At 37.7% G+C, this 19,982-nt stretch overlaps 1 protein-coding gene across 6 annotated transcripts in view; it reads left to right on the top strand.

Moving 5' to 3' along the window:
- RMDN2 (regulator of microtubule dynamics 2) overlaps window positions 1-19,283 on the top strand; it is a 90,818-nt gene extending 71,535 nt beyond the window's left edge. For 4 of the 6 annotated variants that reach the window (XM_017860432.1, XM_017860430.1, XM_017860429.1 and 1 more), the window contains 4 exons: window positions 5,038-5,136; window positions 11,707-11,760; window positions 11,853-11,933; window positions 18,740-19,283. In XM_017860432.1, coding sequence (XP_017715921.1) covers window positions 5,038-5,136; window positions 11,707-11,760; window positions 11,853-11,933; window positions 18,740-18,793 — 288 coding nt within the window. In that variant the 3' untranslated portion in view covers window positions 18,794-19,283. The remainder of the gene's footprint in view (window positions 1-5,037; window positions 5,137-11,706; window positions 11,761-11,852; window positions 11,934-18,739) is intronic. The other 2 variants (XM_017860427.1, XM_017860428.1) reach the window with 2 other exon arrangements.
- Window positions 19,284-19,982: the final 699 nt, after the last annotated feature.

Here is a 19,982-nt window from a genome sequence, read left to right as displayed (position 1 = left end):
TGTTGATCCAAAGTTATCTGAAAGATCTTCAAGGAAAGAGTCCACGTTTTACACTTTTTGATAATTTTCTTTCAGCATCTAGCTCAATTTTTTGGCACTTAAGATAAGCTGCTTCTACAAGAATTTGTTGTTTAAATGATTGATTCACTAAAACTAGAGAAAAAGTACAAAAATCAAAGAATATGAAAAGCAGTAGTAATAATGGCTAACATGTACATGGCTCTTGTAAGCATTTTATGTGACTGTAAACATTTTATATATTGTAGCTCACTCACTTTTTCAAAAACCTTGTAAGGTTAATAAGGTCAGTAATTTGCCCAGGGTCACTCAGCTAATAAGCAGTAGATAATAAGTAGAACAGGGTTCAAACACAGGCAGTTTGTTTCTCTTTTTTTTTTCTTTTTTTCTTTTTTTTTTTCTTTTTTGAGACCAAGTCTCACTCTGCCCCAGGCTGGAGTGCGGTGGCATGATCTCGGCTCACTGCAGCCTCCACCTACTGGATTCAAGTGATTCTCTTGCCTCAGCCTCCCGAGTAGCTGGGATTACAAGAGTGTGCCACCATGCCTGGGTAGTCTTTTTTTGTATTTTTAGTAGAGACAGAGTTTCACCATGTTGGCCAGGCTGGTCTCACACTCCTGGCCTCAAATGATCCACCTGCCTCGGCCTCCCAAAGTGCTGGGATTACAGGCATGAACCACTGTACCTGGCCCAGGCAGTTTGCTTCTAAAGTCTTTGCTCTTAACTAGTAAGCTCTACTGCCTACAAATTATAAGTATAGGTAATGAATATGAATTGTGGGAGAGGAAGTTGGAACTCTTTCCACCAGGGGGAATCAGCTTCCGCCAAGGTAATAAAGCAAGTATGAGCAAATGTGTAAAGAATGTTTCCAGCGTATGCAGAATAGAGAACTCAAAATTTTCTGGCCACACAATATCTTAAAGTGTGTGTTAGCTTGAAGTGTGTATGTCTATTTCTAATCAGGTCAGTGAAAGAACCTACAGAAAAAAAATAAAATAAAATAAAAATAAAATAAGAACCTACAGAAAAATAAATAAATAAAATAAAATAAAACAGCCAAAGGCCAGAAACAAAGCAAGAATACCAGTTCCAAGGACTGGTAAACCAGCCTTGAAACCACCTGATAGTCAGGGGCATTTACCAAGGTTGGTAACCTGAAGCTTAGTCTGCAGACCTTTGTTGGGTTTGGGGGACTACAGACCTGAGCAGAGCAGAGAGCAGCTTGAAGACTGCCACAAATATATAGGACTCAAAAAAGTACAACGGCCGGGGGGCGGAAAAGATGAACTTAAATGAAGTTTATTCAGCAGAAGCTTATAGCAGTGAAGATTCATTTTCAGCTGTAACAATTGGGAAGATAGAGCTGAAAAGAGGAAATGCTCCTAAGATTTAAAAACCATTTACCCAACCTCACAAGTTTCTGGAACTTCAATGTACATTACCTGTCTAGGCTTAAAAGCCCAAGAAAGAAATTTTTATTCAAAATGGACTCTGATCTTCATGCCATAGAGAAATGGCAAAAGCACATGCCAATCCTCTGTAGAAGAAGGTACCTTTAGATAGACTTTGTAAAACTTTCACAGAAAGTATCCCAACAATGATGAGTTCACAGTCAAAAATTATAGACTATACAAGGAAACAAACGAACAACAATGACAACAGAAAACAAAACAAAACAAAAAACCAGCAGTGGACCTAAAAGGACTTCAGATTTTGGAAATATGGGATACAGAATATTAAATATCTACATAAAATGTGTTTTTTAAAATAAGAGGAATTGGCAGGGGATAGATGAACAGCATGAGCAAAATTCAGTCCTGCTTTCTGAAAATAAACTGTTCGTTATGGCCATGTAACAGGATAAGCTAGAACTTTCAAAAGGGCTTGACAGCTTTTCTCTTACTCCAGGATGACAGGCAGTCTTTATAACATTACCTATGCTAATTACAGCATTTTGTCTAACACCTATTATAGCCATAAAATTAAATCAAAAAGATGAAAACTAGAAGTATTTCCACATATGTTTGACTGTTTTCCAGATCACATTTCAATTGCTTCACAAAAAAAAGTCTGTGAGTGGTAAGCAAGCATATGAAAAGATATAGGTTATCAGTAGTCATTAGAAAAATGTGAATTAAAACCACAGAGAAAGACTGCTTGCTATATATTCACTTTTTAAAGGGGCTAAAATTTAAAAGATGGCAATAGCAAGTACCAGTAAGGATATAAAGCAATTGAAACTCACATGTTTCAATGGGAATATGTGAATAATGAATATATGGTCAATTCCTAAGTATTCACCAAGAGAAATAAAAATATATGCTCACACAAAGACTAGCATATGAATTTTCATAGCAACTTTAGCAGCATAACAACATGCATGACTCTTCAAAGTGTTATGCCAAGAAAGCTCACAAAAGACTACATAATTGCATAGATATGAAACTCTAGAAAAGGCAAATTATAGTCAGATCAGTATTTGTCTAGGGCTAGGAGCAGGTTAAGGAGATTGACAGCAAAGGGGTATGAGAGAACTTTTTAGGATGATGAAAATGTAGTATATATTGATTGTTGTGGCAGTTACAGGATTGTATGCATTTATCAAAACTCATTGAACCGTACACTTCTAATGGAGGAGATTTTATGTAGATTGTACCTCAATAAAGCCAATTTAAAAAATACATAGTGACCGATATACATAGATAGTAAACATGTAGAAAAGTTATATCAAATAGTAAGCAAATAAATAATAATCAAACTAAAACACACACACACACACATATATATATATGGTTTCAGGCTTCTGTTGGGGGTCCTGAAATATACTCCATGAAGAGGAGGGGATGACTACTGCTACTGCTACTACTACTACTACTACTACTACTACACACACACACACACACACATAAATTTTAAGGCAAAAGTATATCTAGAGATAAAGAGCGTAACTATATAGAAAGTTTAATTCACAAGAAAAGTATTTATAAACTAGTGTGCTTCTAATGACAGCCTCAGAACTATAAAATAAAAATTGACCAAATTATAAGGATAAATGTACAGATCAACCATATATACTGGTAGTTTCACCCACCCCTTTTGGTAATTGATGGAACAAGAAAACAAAGTATTAGTTTGTAAAACATGGAAACTCACATTTAATAAGCCTGATCTAATAATTATGAAGCCATGTGGCTAACCATTGGAGAATGGACATCTTTTCAAGCATATGCAGAATGTGCACTAAAATGGACCATATATGAGGCTGGGAAACAAATCTTAATACATTTTAAAGAATTGATGTCATGCAGTTTTCTGACCATAATGCAATTAAACTAAAATTTAAAAAACAAAATTATAGAAAATGATAATAAAACCCCAAGTAGATGCCATTTGATTCCTACTCATTTTATAAACATTTTAAAATCTCGGTATGAGGTGTTGCAAGGATATGGAGCAGCAGGAATTTTTACATTGCTGTGGAAACATAAATCAGCATGACTACCTTGGGAACCATTGAGTAGTGTCTTTTAAATTTGAATATTTGCCTGCCATGTGATCATGCCTACCCACAGAGCCTCACAAATGTGCTCCAGAAGGCGTGTGCAAGAATGGCTATGGCAGCCTTGGTCCTAAGAGCAAAAAGATGAAAAAGACCCAAATGTCCCTTGACAAAAGAGTGGATAAAACATTGCTGATGTCTGTTGAAATGATGAAATATTTCAGTTATTTAAATGACTGAACTTCAGTCATACTCATTACCCTGGATGAAATCTTAGAACCATACCATTAAGTGAAAAAGCAAGTCATACAAGAAATAAGCAGTATATTATTTTTTACAAAGTTCAAAGCAAAGCAAAATAAGCATACCAATATGAAAATTATGTCAAAAAATAAGGAAATAATTTTTTAATTAAAGGATAATGAACTGGGTGAGGTGGCTTATGCCTGTAATCCTAGCAGTTTGAGAGACTGAGGCGAGAGGATCTCTTGAGCCCAGGAGTTCAAGACCACCCTGGACAATATAGAAAGACCCTATCTCTACAAAAAATTTTAAAAAATTAATTGAGCATTTGATGCACACCTGTATTCCCAACTACTCAGGAAGCTGAGGTGGAAGGATTGTTGAGCCCAGGAGGTCGAGGCTGCAGTGAGCCATTATCATACCACTGCACTCCAGCCTGAGCAACGAGGCGAGACACTGTCAACAAAAAAAAAAAAAAAAAAAGGATATTGGCTACCGAGGTATCTAGATGATGGGACTGAGAAGGAAGATACTTTATGGGTTTGGACAGAACATCAACAGGGTCAATACGCTCTTTAGTTTTATTTTTGAGCCAGCTTAATCTTTTAGAATGAACATCTAATATTTATATTTGGGGAAAAAGGAAAACTTTTTAGAAGAAAGCAAAAAATCAATGGTAATATGAAATTTCATTTTGATGGTTATTGATTCTTTAAAAAATCTTCGGGATTGTAAATATGTATGGTGGGTCCCCATTCCCCACTCCTTCTGGCTTGAGGATCCCTATTCTATTTACATTTCTGAGATGCTGCTTCTGGGTCAGGAGGCCAGTTGGCAGCATGGAGTAGGCAGGAGGAGAGCAAAGGCAGTCTTGTAGCCCCTATGTGCTGTATGAAGAAATACACCATAGTTGCCTCAGAATCTAGAATCAGATGAAAAAACAGGATCGGCATTATTTCCCACCCCACCCCTTCTTCCTCTGATTCGACATAAATCTTCTTATCAAAAGTATTTCGAGTTGGTTTTGAAACCAGTGCTTCTGGACCCAATGGTTCCTTAGAATTGTGAAAAAGGAAGGTAAAATATTACCATTAATACCATGAGGGTGGTATCTCTAATATATATTATTTATGGATATATATTTACATTTGTATATGTTATATCTATGTACACACACACATGTATATACATATAACATACACATATCTAACTGGGGAGAGATAATCCATTCAAAAGGTGAACAACTTTCTAAGAGTGATGTTGTTGTGTATTTGCAGGTCTCAAAACTGAGCTGGATTGAGAAAAAAATGGCTGCTACTCTGTTTGGAAAAATACCATCTTCAACTGTACAAGAAGCTTTACACAATTTCCTTAAGGTACATTTTGTCTATTCATTATTTTAGTGTCAGGCTGATTACCCTCTGCACCAATCTTTGCTACCATTGTCAAGCAAATCTTTTCTCCATGTAGAACCTCAGTTTGAATCATAGTTTTGGCATGTTCTGTTTTAAACCCCTCATAATGCAAGTTATTAATATGTTTTAAGTCTAAACTCCTTATAACAGCTACTTATGCCCTAGGTTCTAGGAATTACAAGCTACTTTTTAAAAATAACTCAGCAGCTTAAATGAAGGTTTAGGTATGACAGCCCTTACTACTAAGTCCAAGAACAGCTCTCTGAGTCATGTGAGCATGTGCAGAAACAGTCACGCCCTGATGGTTAGACTTAGTCCCAGTACTCCTGATTAGCCTAACACAGAACCAGTTTAATCTTAAATAAATAAAAGTGCCAAAAGGAGGAGTTATTTTAAAAGCTACCTCCTAAAGTTGCAGACATTTCTCTGGAAGATTCTTGGGATATCAGACCAAATCAGTATTCTCAATCCTGTCTTAAAATGTGTAATCGCTGTACTATACAACTCTAAGCAGTAATATATGTGTGTGTGAGCACACATGTAAATGTATAATATAGCCACCGGTATAATCAACTTCCTGTTGGGGTAGTAATCCCTTTACCTTTCTCTGGAACCAACTTCAAAATTTTATAGTTACTAAATGTGTTTTCCTTCCCAACCTACCTACTTCAAGTTTATAAAAATGCAGACAAGGCTGCATGCGGTGACTCACTTCTGTAATCCCAACACTTTGGAAGGCCGAGGTAGGAGGTTTGCTTGAGGTCAGGAGTTTGAGATCAGCCTGGGCAACATAGCAACACCCCATCTCTACAAAAAGTAAAAAAATTTGCTGGGCATGGTAGCATAACCAGAGTCCCAGCTACTCAGGAGGCTGAGGCAGGGGGATCACTTGAGCCCAGTAGTTCAAGGCTGCAGTGAGCCGTGATCACACCACTGCACTCCAACCTGACCAAAAGAGCATGACCTTATCTCAGTAATAATAATGATAATAATAATAATAATAATAAAAGTCTTGTGCATGCTAATATTTGTGCTGTACTTCAGGGATCAATTTTGTAGAACTGAGAGGGAATTTGTAGATCATGTAGTCTAAGATGGTGAGTAGGTTTCTTCTCACTTTCTGTCACCCCCAATGGTCAGTGGCTGCCTCAAGTGAAAAAGTAAGTGTCCTGAAATCAAGCACAAGCCCAGCAGAAAAGAGTTCAAAAAATAAAAGAAAAGGGCTGTACATTTCTTGTTTTTTATGTAATTGATCCCTTTTTTTGTTTTATAAAAGGGGAGTCAAGACCTCAGGAACTTAATTTGTTCCATTTCACACAATGGCAATCAAAGATTTGGTTTAAATATGAGTGAAGGCTAAGACTGTATCACTCCCATATCTTCACCTTTTTCCTACCACTGAAAATTAGTTCCCTCATTTTAAATTGTATAAGAATGTAGATTGTGATCTATTTAAGATAAAATATTTATATAAAAGATGCCATGTTAACTAGCAAAAATGTTATCTGTACTCAAAACTCATTTCCTCATAATATCAAAGTTGTAATTGAGGAACAGGTTTTCAGAACACTGTAGAAAAGTTCTTGAGATGCTAATGTGCCTGAAATAATACACAGATAAAATCAAAAGTGGGTAAGTAGCACAATAATGTTGAGGTAAAGAATGCAAATTTTGGAAACAGACTACCTGGTTAAATCTTAGCTCTACCACTTACCAGCTGATTAACATTGGGCAAATTGCTTAGCATCTCTCTCAATTTAATCAATAACATGGAGATAATAGTACTTACCTCATAGTGGTGTTGTAAGGATTATCTACATTCCTACAAGTAAATTGCTTAGAGTGTGCCTAGCACCCAGTAGTCCTCAGCAAAAACTCACAGAATTTTAATTTCATTAAAATTTAAACACTTCAGCAAACCATCTTGGGGAGCCCCGCATTAGGTCATTAGTTAGACTTTAGTCTCAAAATGCATTCCATGTTGTTTGTCAAAGGAAAGAGAGGAGGCATCAGGAATGCTTCTTGCCATATTTACTAGAACAGCTGAGGGGACTGAGGGTTCTGGAGTGCTGAGGCTAAGGCTGTGGTGGAACTAAGAAATCTGGGAGGTGGAGGAGAGGAAAGGGAAACAGCACAGACCCTGGCTCCCACATCCAGGCGAGTCTGCAACCCCCTGGGTCCTACAACACAGCAGACCATGTTGTTAGGACCCAGACTGTAGGACTCCTGCCCCGAATTCACCCCTCCAAAGAGCATTCACAGGGGCCAGGAATGTGTCTCTAGAGCCATCCAACTGGGTCCCATAGAGGTTGAGAACACTGAGTTTAGAGTTAGATGAGTGAAGTTGAGACCTGAGCCTTTCCTGTCTGAATGACCTGGACACATTTCCTTAGTTCTCCCACTCTCAGATTCTTCATCCGTGAAATGGCCATAATAATACCTACTTTGTACAGTTTTTGTAAAGGTTACAAAAATAATATATTTTATATTCTTGGCCCAGGGTCTAACATGTTAAATGTTCTTTCTAAAAATCAATGTTAGCTACTATTGTTTTGCTATTATAGCAGGGGAAGATTGGCCCTCCACAGCCTCAAAGCATCTAGGAAGGTGGTTTAGACACCTGTAGGAATCGTCTGTGAATCCCCTGGAGAAATTCTTTCAAACTATAGCATGCTTCCCACCTCATCCAAAATGCTGGCATGATTCCCTAGGGCAGTGATTCTCAACCTTGGCTGTGCATTGCAGTCATCTGGGGCCCCTTACAAAATGGCAGCCCAGGCCATGACCCAGACTCATTGTTTCAGAACCTCTGGGTATCTTGAAGTATAGTTTATAAGCAATAAATTGTACCCATTTTAGGTGTACAGTTCAGTGAAGTTTGACAAACTTATATACCTATGTAACCACTACTGTAACCACCACCATTTCAAAATAGCGTTTTCATTATCCTAGAGAGTTATCTTTGTCCCTTTGCTGTCAATTTCCCCCATCTCCTGCCCCAGGCAACCACTGATCTGCTTTCTATCACTGTAAATTAGTTTTGCCCATTCTAAAATTTAATATAAATGGAATCATACGACATGTACTTTTGTGTATATCTGGTTTGTTTTACTCAGCATACTGTTTTGAGATTCATTCATTTTATTGAGTGTATCAGCAGCTCCTTTTCATTGCTGAGTAATATTCCATTATATGGATATACCATAATTTGTTTATGTGTTAACTTACTGATAGACATTTGAATTGTTTCTGGTTTGATACTATTTTCAATAAAGCTTCTGTGAACATTCAAATGCCAGTTTGGTGTGAACATATTTTATTTCTCTTGGGTGAGCACCTAGGGGTGGAATTGTTGGGTCATGTGGTATGTGCTTTTAAATCTTGATCAGTGTTTTTAAAGATCATAAAGCTATTGATTCCAATGGCAGCTGATGGCATGGCTGGAAACTGCTGGATCAGAGGATGGGTGTGTGTGGTAAATGACAGGTGTGGCAATGTTGGGAGACAGGCTACCCTGATTGCACTTACTGTTTGCAATCATATGATCCCTGAGTCTGTACTAGTGGCTTCCCCAGCTGCAGAACTCTCAGCTGTGTCCTGATATGGTATAAGGCTGCTGCTTGAGCTTATAAGATGTTTTAAAGAAGAGCTAATTTATTCAACAGTGTTAAGCACATAACTAGTGCCAAACATGGCATCAAATACTGGGAACACAGAAATGACCAACATAGTTCCTGTCTTCAAGGAACTTGGATCGCCAAGACAAATTAAATATGTGTAACATTCTTTGCCAGGTGTTATGATAAAGAGTGTTCTAAGGGCCTCTTTAGAAAAAACTGCCTCATCATTGGAACATTACATTGAAACATTAGCATTTGAGTAATGCTACGCTCCTTGTAATTCATCAAGGCCTTTTATGAAAGGTCAGAATCTGTTTTACCTTAGGAATTCAGTGTTGTTAGTTGCCTGTCTGTGTTCTGTTGGGCTTCAGTTTTTTAAACCATGAGAACAAAAAGAGGTGTTCTTATGTATAATCACTTTAGTTTACTAAACATAGGTGTTAAGGTATATATGCAGAATTAGAATGCCAGTACTAAAGAAATAAGCTCTTGACATGCATACATTGGGGCAAGTTGTCCCCAGTATGGGATTCGTACAGAGCTGAGGCAACTACTGGGCATAGAAGAAGGTATAACTGAATAAAGTTCAGTCTTAAGTCCCTCTTATTAGAATGGCTTAGGAAATTATCTTACCAAACTAGAAGACTTGATATGGAGATGATTAGACAAGAGAGAAGCAGAAGAACCAGAATCCATGGATGGCACTATAGGATGGTCAAGGCTCTGGCTTGATTGAAATTGACAACTTCCTTTAATCTGTTGGTAGCCTTGCTGTCTCTCCAGCAGGTTTCATTCCATGCCCAGACACTGTTAAGCTACCTGGTTTTAAAGTTTTATACCAAGTCTGGCTCCCTACCCTTGGAGAGTTTTGTCCTCCTCCTTCTAGAACCTTCTCTTTTGGATTCTGTACAGAATAAAATGTCTTTTAAAAGAGATGTACCCTCATAAGATGTTGGACCACTCCTCAGCACCCTGATTTGGATTTATCTTCATTAGTATCTCTTTAAAATATATATATATATAATTTTGATTCAGCTATTCAACTTCTGGGAATCTCCCTTATAGGCATAAACACACATATACACAAACATATGAGAAAAAGTATGTTCATTGATTATTAGTAGCAATAATGAAAATGGAGAATAAATCAAGATGTCCAATGGGAAATGCTTCCTTTCATTATGATTCATGCAGAATATGAAATACAGCTCTTAAAAATGATGAAGTATATCTAGGCTAACATGAAAATGTGTTTGTAATATGGGGAAAAAAGTCTGGGGCCAATATGTAGATTTTCTATCAATGTGCACCTTTATTCAGTTTTATGTATTTATTTGTATTTTTCTAGCTTTACTGAGGTATAATTGACAAGAATTATATATATGTAAATTATATATATGTAAAATGGTTCCATTTTGTTCATTTTCAAAAGCCAAATATCTGTTTTTTTATTTGCCTATACTTGGCATGGTAGGATACATGTCAAACTTCTGATAGTGGTTACCCCTGGGGCATGAGATTGAAGTTGAGAATAAAACTAGGAAGGAGAAATTTTCACTTTTTAATTTTGGAAATGTCTGGATTGTTCTTATCTTGTGAAACAAGGATATTTTTGTAAATATTTAAAAGCATCCTCTTCTCTTGTGTTCTACCCTGCTGTAGGGTGGAGATTCCAGGTTGTAAGCTTGCTTGCCTGGGCCTTCAAAACAGTGAAAGCTGACTCTGAAGCAAGACTGACTTAGGTTCTAAGAAGAGCTGTCTAGTAACAATCCCATACCTGAAAGAATTCTTGTTTCCCAGAGATAAAGTAAAGAAACTGGTACATAACAAGGCTGACTTAGGTTCTAAGAAGGGCTGTCTAATAACAATTACCATACCTGAAAGAATTCTTATTTCCCAGAGATAAAGGAACTGGTACATAAAAGATTAGTAGATAATAGAAAAGTACCTTTATAATACCCATTCATGTCTACTACCTGGACTGGTTATTTCAAGGATCTGTCTTTCCTTTAAAAGTCAATGATTTGATGGACTTCAGATATTATTTAACTCCTGTGGAATATGTTGAAATCATAAGAAATCAAATATTAATCTAGTGGAAGATGCTTGCCATGGGGTACCAGTCATGCTCTACTCTCATTTTCTAAATAGGTAGTGAGGCCAGGAGTGGTGGCTCATGCCTGTAATCCCAGCACTTTGGGAGGTCAAGGGGGGTGGATCGCCTGAGGTCAGGAGTTTGAGACAAGCCTGGCCAACATGGTGAAACCCCATCTCTATTAAAAATACAAAAATTAGCCAGGCATGGTGGCAGGTGCCTGTAATCCCAGCTACTCGGGAGGCTGAGGCAGGAGAATCGCCTGAACCTAGGAGATGGAGGTTGCAGTGAGCTGAGATTGCACCACTGCACTCCAGCCTGGGCGACAGAGCAAGATCCAATGGATGGATGGATGGATGGATGGATGGATGGATGGATGGATGGATGGATGTGTAGATAGATAGATAGATAGATAGATAGATAGATAGATAGATAGATAGATAGACAGACAGACAGATAGATAGATAGGACTTGTCCTAGGAATATCACCAGTTGTTTGTTCTTGAAAAGAATAGAGAAAAAAGACTGAGGAAAATGATTATGTAAAGAAATCTCAAAACCATAAAGTATCTCATTGCTTTGTAAGCTTTATGACCATGGTAATCAATTTTATTTTAATGGCTAAATGCAAAGGCTATGTTTCCACTCAAAAGATACTTAAACTGATCAAGTGATTCAAATGTGAAACAACCAACCTAAATTCTTAGGGCAGTTTGGTTCATAATATTTGATTTATTTAAATATATTCTCTTCATTTGTGGTTATTGTTATTTTAATATTGCCCTCTTATTCTCTCATGTTTTTCTCTCAAATCAGGCTGAAGAACTATGCCCTGGTTATTCTAATCCCAATTACATGTACTTAGCAAAGGTAATGAAGACCACTGTTCTGCTTTAAGATCACTTTGAACCCGTCACATAAAAACATGATTATGTTTAATATTGGTTATTTCTCATTTCCAGTGTTATGCTGATCTTGAGGAAAACCAGAATGCTTTGAAGTTCTGTAATTTGGCATTATTGCTTCCTACTGTTACCAAAGAGGTAAGTCCAGAAAGTGGCAGTGCTGTTGTCTTATTAGTACTATTCAAGCTCAAAATATGAATAACTTGCTTAGATACGTTTGTAGTTTTCTCTATTCAATTTTATGTATTTATTTTTATTCTAGCTTTATTGAAGTATAATTGACAAATAAAAACTATATATATATAGCATGATGTTTTGATAGACATATACGTTATGAAATGACTACCACAATCAAGCTAATTAACACATTCATCACCTCACATAGTTACTTTTTTTGTTGTTGAGAATGTTGGAGATCCACTGTCTTAGCAAATTTCAAATATACAATATAGTATTATTAACTATAGTCACATTGCTGTCCTTTAAATCTCCAGAACCTATTTATCCTGCATAACTGAAACTGTGTACCCTAGATCAGTATCTCCTTATTTCTCCCACCCTCCCAGCCCCTGACAGCCACCCTTCTATTCTCTCCTTCTATGATGGAGTTTTCTTTCATACTAAAACCTTTGACTTGGATTGTACATGTACTATGAAGTTTTAAAATTTGCTGTATCTCTGTAAGATAACCTGTCACCAGGAGGCCCTAGCGGTTAAAACATCCTGATGCTTGTTAGATATAAGACAGCAGGGAGTGAAGCAAGCATAATTCCTTCACTGGGAAGGAGGTGGCGCAGCATAATTCTGGGGAGCTGGGGATTAACTATATAGGCAGCAAACAAGCTAGACAGGTGGCCCAGCCTACAGCAAGGGGAGCGACCATGGGTTGCCATCCTCAGTCCCCAACTCACAGCAGTTTTGGCTATCCAAGGCCATGACAAAGATGAAAAATATGTAATAACATGTTTTTGGTTTTTGGACACTGGCCATTAATGAAAAAAACTATTGCCCTGTCTCTTGCCCTTTTATTCAGGAATTCAGGATTCTGGGTATGCTGTAAGTTTCAAGTATTCCACAGGCTTAACAATTCAGTCTGCTCCTATGAGCTATAGACTGGTGTTGTGGGAACAACAACAACAAAAATAGGTATATATTTTCCTCCTCTTCTCATACCACCAAACATTATCATCCTCTAAATCATAACAGAAAAGAAATGCCTCAGAAAAAAAAAAAAAAAAAAAAAAAAACCTCCTCTTTTTCTGTGTTGGAGCAGTAGATGTTCCAATATTTATTGTGATCTGAACTATAAACAAATAAGACATGCCTGCTGCCTTCTAGGAGGCTATAGCGTAGAAGGGAACATATGGTGTGTGTCCAAATAACTGTAGCTCAAAGCAGAAAGCATGAGGCACTAAGAGAAGTACAAATCCTCAGTTATGGAAATTTTGAAAAAGGAGAAATTATTTTCACCTAGAAGAGGCTAGGTGGCATCAGAGGCAACTTTGAAAGATCTATATAATATGCAGTTGTGGACAAGTACATTGCATGTCATGAACAGAGGCACAAAAGAAAGCAAAGCTCTGTTTGCCTGGAGTGAAAGGAATGTGCCCACTTTCCCCGGACCACAGCTGGGGTGTGCCAACCTCCCAGCCCATTCTCCTCACAGCTTCCTTGCCTCCCGCCAGGCCATTCTTGACTCCCAGTAGCAGCCCAAGCAACAGATTAAATGTAAACGTCAACATGTCACTTCCCTGCTCAAAACCCTTTGCTGTTAGGATGAGGGTCAGAATTTTCAGCATGTCCTTCAAGGCTCTGATTCAGTAACCTACCAGTCTCTCAAGCTTCATATGTTCCCTGTTCTTCCCTCCACCACCCAACCTGCTCTTCACCCTTAGAACATACTGTTCCCACTTCCTGAAACACTCCTACCCACCCTCCGCTCCTTCCACTAGCTTTGTTCCTTCCTGTCCTCCAGGCCTCACCATGAATGCTGTTTCTTCAGGAAAGACTTTCTTGACACCTGCTGGCAAGAAAGCCCCCTATGCTTTTCCTTGCTATCATTTCACACAGTTATTATGTCATTATTAAAGTGATTGTTCCATAAGAATCACAACCAGGTTTGTGTCATTCATCACTATACCCCTAATCCTGAGTATACTGCCTAGCATATAATAAGCACTTGGTAAGTGTTCATAGAAAGAACCAAGACATTAATATCATACAAATAAAAATAGTAGTGTCAATAGTAATAATAAAGAGGACTCATAATGAATGTAAGAAGGCCAGACATTGCAAGTATTTCTGTAATAAGCAAAATAGTTTGAGCAAATATTTGTCACTTGCATTTTTTTCCTCAGTGATGTCTCCATTTGTATTCTTAGCAATTTTTTTCCAAGTAGTAAAGGTATGTAAGGAATATTTCCATTTCTTTTTCAATGAGAAAATAGGATGAAGTGAGTTATGTGTAATACTCCTCCATCTCTATAAAGTTTTTTCAGATTGAAATATACCCCATTAGTGATTTTGCTAACCAAGTTTATTCATTTCCAAAATGTCTAGCAATGCCACTAGTTGCAAGAAGACAACCTAGCCATCAGTTTGCTCTCTCATGTGAAATTTCATAACATGTTTGTTTCTTTCTTGTGGCATTTATAGCTTCTTCCTTGCATTATAGTCATTTGTGGACCTGTCTTTTGTCCCCTGTTAGGGAACTCTCAGCTCATCGTACTGCTACTTGATATTGGGAGTGTCAGTCATTTGGTCTCTAGAGCCCAGATTCATAGGTGTAAGCAGCTTTACATTCCCAGAATTTGAAACGATGGTATTTTTATTATTCATGTGGACTTTTCTTGACCCTAGGAAAATAATCTCAGATCCTGAGATACATTTCTTTTTTAAAAAAAGGGATTTCTGTGTCTGAGACAGTGTGAGAATGATTGCTGAATGAAATAATGACTTCACTGGCAACCTGAAAGTTGTTTGCCTGGAGGCAGTATTAAAGTTCATCAACTTGGAGCCTACTGAGAAAGCTCAAATATAAAAAGCATTATGTAATATTTTGTTTTACGATAAGAGATGTGCTAAACTGGTAAAGAAAACCCTGTATTTAAAAATTGCTGAAACATTTTGAAATGGCATTAATCACCTTTCTAAGACAAACAGACTCATAGACTAGTAAATCCAATGTTACCAGAAACCAACCACAAGAGGAAGTGCACTCTGGGAGTGCTAAAAGTTAACAGCTCATTATATTTAGCAAGTGGTATAGTTGTCTTTGAAATGGCCTGTTGATTAAAGTTCTGAGCTGTATTTCCAACCTGTTTGATGAGTTGAGAAACACAACTCTCATTGGTAACTGCTCTTAGTAACAAAATTCTAATTCTGCTTTAAATGTTCTTTCTGAGTTACGATATCGTATTTGATTATCTTAATTAAGACATTGGTTTTCAGGATAGGTTTATAAAACAGAATTTGTATCCATTCACTCTGCCTTCCTGTTATAGAAATGCTACAGCTCAGGGTAATAAATGAGTCACTTGCCAAAATCCTGTAATGTTGTCTCATTTGCTAGAAATTCTTGTTTGCCCATTTCTTTCTGGTTGAAACTTATTTCTTGTAAATTAACTCATCTGTGCTATCCATGCCTGGAGAATTATTCCTAGTACTTTCTAAAAAATTAATAAGACGGCCAGGCGCGGTGGCTCACGCCTGTAATCCCAGCATTTTGGGAGGCCAAGGCGGGTGCATCACCTGAGGTTGGGAGTTTGAGACCAGCCTGACCAACATGGAGAAACCGCATCTCTACTAAAAAAATTACAAAATTAGCTAGGCATGGTAGCACATGCCTATAATCCCAGCTACTAGGGAGGCTGAGGCAGGAGAATCGCTTGAATCTGGGAGGCGGAGGTTGTGGTGAGCCGAGATCGTGCCATTGCGCTCCAGCCAGGGCAACAAGAGTGAAACTCCGTCTCAAAAAAAAAAAAAAAAAAGTTAATGAGGCTATTAGAGTATAGATAGTATAGACAGACTTTTCCCACTCTCTAAACAGACATTTTCATGATTTGTGGAAAGTCTGTTTACAACCCCATCTTTCTACTCTTTTGACTCTTACCTTCTTGTCATTTGCATTTAAAATGTATTATTTCTTAAGATTTTGCAATATATATAATGGTCTTGGTTGTATTATTTAAGTTGATCTTAAAAATACTTTAAAGAAGTTTCTTAGAACCCTTTTATTTATTTTCTTGAAATAATTGATGATATAGCATCAGTTTGGGACTAGCTGTTCTTAACCAGTACCCAGTCTCATGAAGTTGGTGTGTGATAATCATTACCCAAATGCTAGGAGAATAATGACAATTCAATGTAAATAAGTCTCTCTCTTATTTATCCAAAGTCTTTAACAGAGAGTATTGACGTAGTTTTGTAAACTATATTTTTTCAGCACTATCAGATGAAATAAATCTATATTTTTGAACGTGTGTGTTTGGGTAAAAGAGGGAGATTATCTTTATTCAGTTATTTTACAATTATAGAGGTGTTCTCTGCTAGAGGCTTGGGATACAAAGAGAAAAAAACAGATACCTCTGCCATCATGAATTCTGTGGTCTGGTGGGAAAGGCAGGCACTGAAAAAGTCATAGCAGTAAAATTTGATGAGTATTTTGGAAATAAAAGCACAGAGATTTGTGAGAAAATAAAACTGGTACTACAACTTGGGCCACGGGCCTGGAAAGGTCATCCTGAGGTTTTGCTATATATAATCTAAGGAAATTAGAATTTAAACCCAGTTGTTTAAATATTTAAGACTTGCTTGGACAGTAGAGGGCTCAATAAAATACAGGTTCCTGGCTTTTCTAGAAAGTTAGAAGCTCTGAGCTCCAGAATGTGGTGACCCCAACCTCAGTATCATCGTGGTCTCACTCAAGTTTCCATCTGTCTGAGAAGCTTAGTGCTCAGATGGCCCCTGGGTGAGATTACAGAGAAAGATAGGTGGTGACTGAGTTCTTGACAGTACAACCATAGGAACTGTTGACTCTCGGCTGGGCGCAGTGGCTCACGGCTGTAATCCCAGCACTTTGGGAGGCCGAGGTGGGCAGATCACGAGGTCAAGAGATCAAGACCATCCTGGCCAACATGGTGAAACCCCGTCTCTACTAAAAATACAAAAATTAGCCGGGCATGGTGGCATGCGCCTGTAGCCCCAGCTACTCAGGAGGCCGAGGCAGGGGAATCACTTGAACCCGAAAGGGGGAGGTTGCAGTGGGCCGAGATTGCACCACTGTACTCCAGCCTGGCAACAGAGTGAGACTCCGTCTCAAAAAAAAAAAAAAAAAAAAAAGGAAATGTTGACCTTTAAGGATATGGCTTTGGATTTTACTCAGAAAGAGTAGACCCTGCTAGACCCATCTCAGAGGAAGCTGCACAGAGATGTGATTCTGGAGAATATCCTCAAAACCAGCATCCAGGCAGTAAAGTCTTAGAAACAAAGACAGAACTTCCATGTAGAATATCTGCAGGAAGGAGCGATCTAACAACATATCAACACTGAGATTTGTAAGGGTGAACTGTGTTCCTCCACAGCAGAATTGGCCTGGGGAGGGCCAAATTAGGAATGCAGCACAATCACATGACTTTAATTTGAGGCTAGAGAAAGTGTGCTATCTCAGTTCGAAGGTGTGGGTAGTTCAAATCTGGGAGAAAAGGAATAACCTGAGCCCCAAACCATAACTTGAATTCTTATAAGAGTGCAGTTGCATAAATATAGCCAATACATTTAGTGCTTGAAACATAATGAAAACCTTAAAATTAATCATATAGCTATGCAGCTGACCTACTAAAAAGGAGAAAACTTCTGTATGCAAAGGAGAGTAACACACCACATGAATGTAACCAACGTGGAAGATGTTAACTAGGGACTATACTGAATGCTCGGCATCAGATTCATATGTGGGAAAATAAATGAATAAATGAAGGTATTTGAGCAAGGCTTTAACAGCCTGTTATGTCCTCAGTGGCAGAGATGTCACAGTGGAGAGGAGCCCTGTGAATATAATGAGTATGAGGAAGTTGTCACAGCTCAACATTGACTCAACATGTGTTAGCTCACACTGGAGGGAAACTCCATAAATGTAATGAATGTAGGAAACACTTCATCCAGAGAGCTAACTTATTCATACCAGAGAACTCAAGAGAGAAACTCTGTCTGTAATCAGTGTGGAAATGCCTTCAGTGACGATTTATCCTTTAAACAACACTGTGAATTAACACTGGAGAGAAGCCATATGAATGTGATCTATGTGGGAAAGTCTTCATTTAATGATCTCATCTTATAATGAGACAATGCACGTGGAGAGAAACCCTATAAATGTACAGCATTTGGAAGAGCCTTCAACCTCAGCCCTAACCTTTATAGGTGGTCTCACTCAAGTTTCCGTCTAACTGAAAGATGCCATCTTTTAGATACCAGAGAGCTCCCACAGGGCTAAACCCTACACCCTTCAGGCAAAGCTCAACCCTTGATATGCAGAAAAAACTTAAGAGTAAAACAGGAAAGAAAGTGGCAAGTTTTTCCCAGGAGGAAGAAACCTGTTGGGAAAACACTAGATAATTCATGCTGGAGAAGGAATTCAATGAAATAAACACGATAAACCCTTTACTCATAGAGCAACACTCCAGGACATGTGAGGATTAATGCTGTATAAAACACTCACTAAGACAAAAGCAACTTGTTAAAATAAAAAAAAAGAAAATTATTAAAAATAATAATAAAACACTGTCAGTGACCTGAATTAGGGAAAGTATTTGGTGACTGCACGTACCTTCGTGAACCTTGAAGTTCTCATGTTGGGGAATCTCCTCAAGTTAATGTAAGTCTATTTCAGCACACTAGAGTATCAAGATGAATGCATGAAATTTCCTTATGTATTTGTATTTTCTTCATAGGATAAAGAGGCACAGAAAGAGATGCAAAAAATAATGACTTCCTTGAAGAGGTAAATAACCGAATTTACTCTTCAACAAATCAGATGTGATCTACCAAAATTTAAACGAATCAAAGTTTTATTATCATTTTCTTCATTTTTGATGTAAGGGTATTGTGCTCAGATTTGAAGGTAACGCCATATTTCTGCAGAATGCATTCCACTAGTAGCACTGCAAAATTAATTATGTTATTTGGAGAATCTATATAATGTCAATACATAATCTATAAACTTGTATGCTTTGTATTTTTCTTATCAATAAACTGCAGCCTTCAGAATATTTCTTTAAATATTTAAATCCAATAAAATGAATTTTCATGAGTATTTTATTGTTTCAATGGAGACTTCATAAAACAAAATAATTTCATTAATGTGGATGAAAACTGGAAAACTGAGCAAAGGACATGAACAAGTTGTTGGCAGAAGAGAAAAAACTAACAGATGTAGTATTGTAATCAAAAGATGTGAATAAAATTACAATAAAATACTCTTTTACCATCAAACTAGATTTCACTCGCGTCCGAATGAAAAGACCACCAAACAGGCTTTGTGTGAGCAACAAGGCTGTTTATTTCACCTGGGTACAGGCAGGCTGAGTCCGAAAAGAGAGTCTGCGAAGGGAGGTAGGGGTGGGGCTGTTTTATAAGATTTGAGTAGTTAATGGAAGATTACAGTCAAAGGGGATTGTTCTCTGGCTGGCAAGGGTGGGGATCACAAGGTGCTCAGTGGGGGAGCTTTTGAGCCAGGATGAGCCAGGAGAAGGAATTTCACAAGGTAATGTCATCAGTTAAGGCAAGGACCGGCCATTTTCACTTCTTTTGTGGTGAAATGCCATCAGTTAAGGCAGGGACCAGCCATTTTCACTTCTTTTGTGGTGAAATGTCATCAGTTAAGGCAGGAAACAGCCACTTTGACTTCTTTTGTGATTCTTTGCTTGCTTCAGGCCATCTGGAAGTATACATGCAGGTCACAGGGGATATGATGTCTTAGTTTGGGTTCAGAGGCCGGACACTAGCAAGGATTATTTTCTTCATTCAGGAAGCATTCAACCTGGCAGTATTGTTATGAGATGGAGCATTCTCATACACGGTTAGTGAGAGAATATTTTGTCACCTGGGTACATCAAATATGAAAATATAAAAGAAATTTTAAAAGTACTTTGGCACAAACCTTTGGTAAAATTTTTTTTTTTTTTTTTTTTTTTT

The sequence above is a fragment of the Rhinopithecus bieti genome, unplaced genomic scaffold (genome assembly GCF_001698545.2).
Source record: "Rhinopithecus bieti isolate Rb0 unplaced genomic scaffold, ASM169854v2 scaffold_52032, whole genome shotgun sequence".
Taxonomy (NCBI): Eukaryota; Metazoa; Chordata; class Mammalia; order Primates; family Cercopithecidae; genus Rhinopithecus; species Rhinopithecus bieti.
This window is presented reverse-complemented; position numbering and strand designations above follow the sequence as displayed.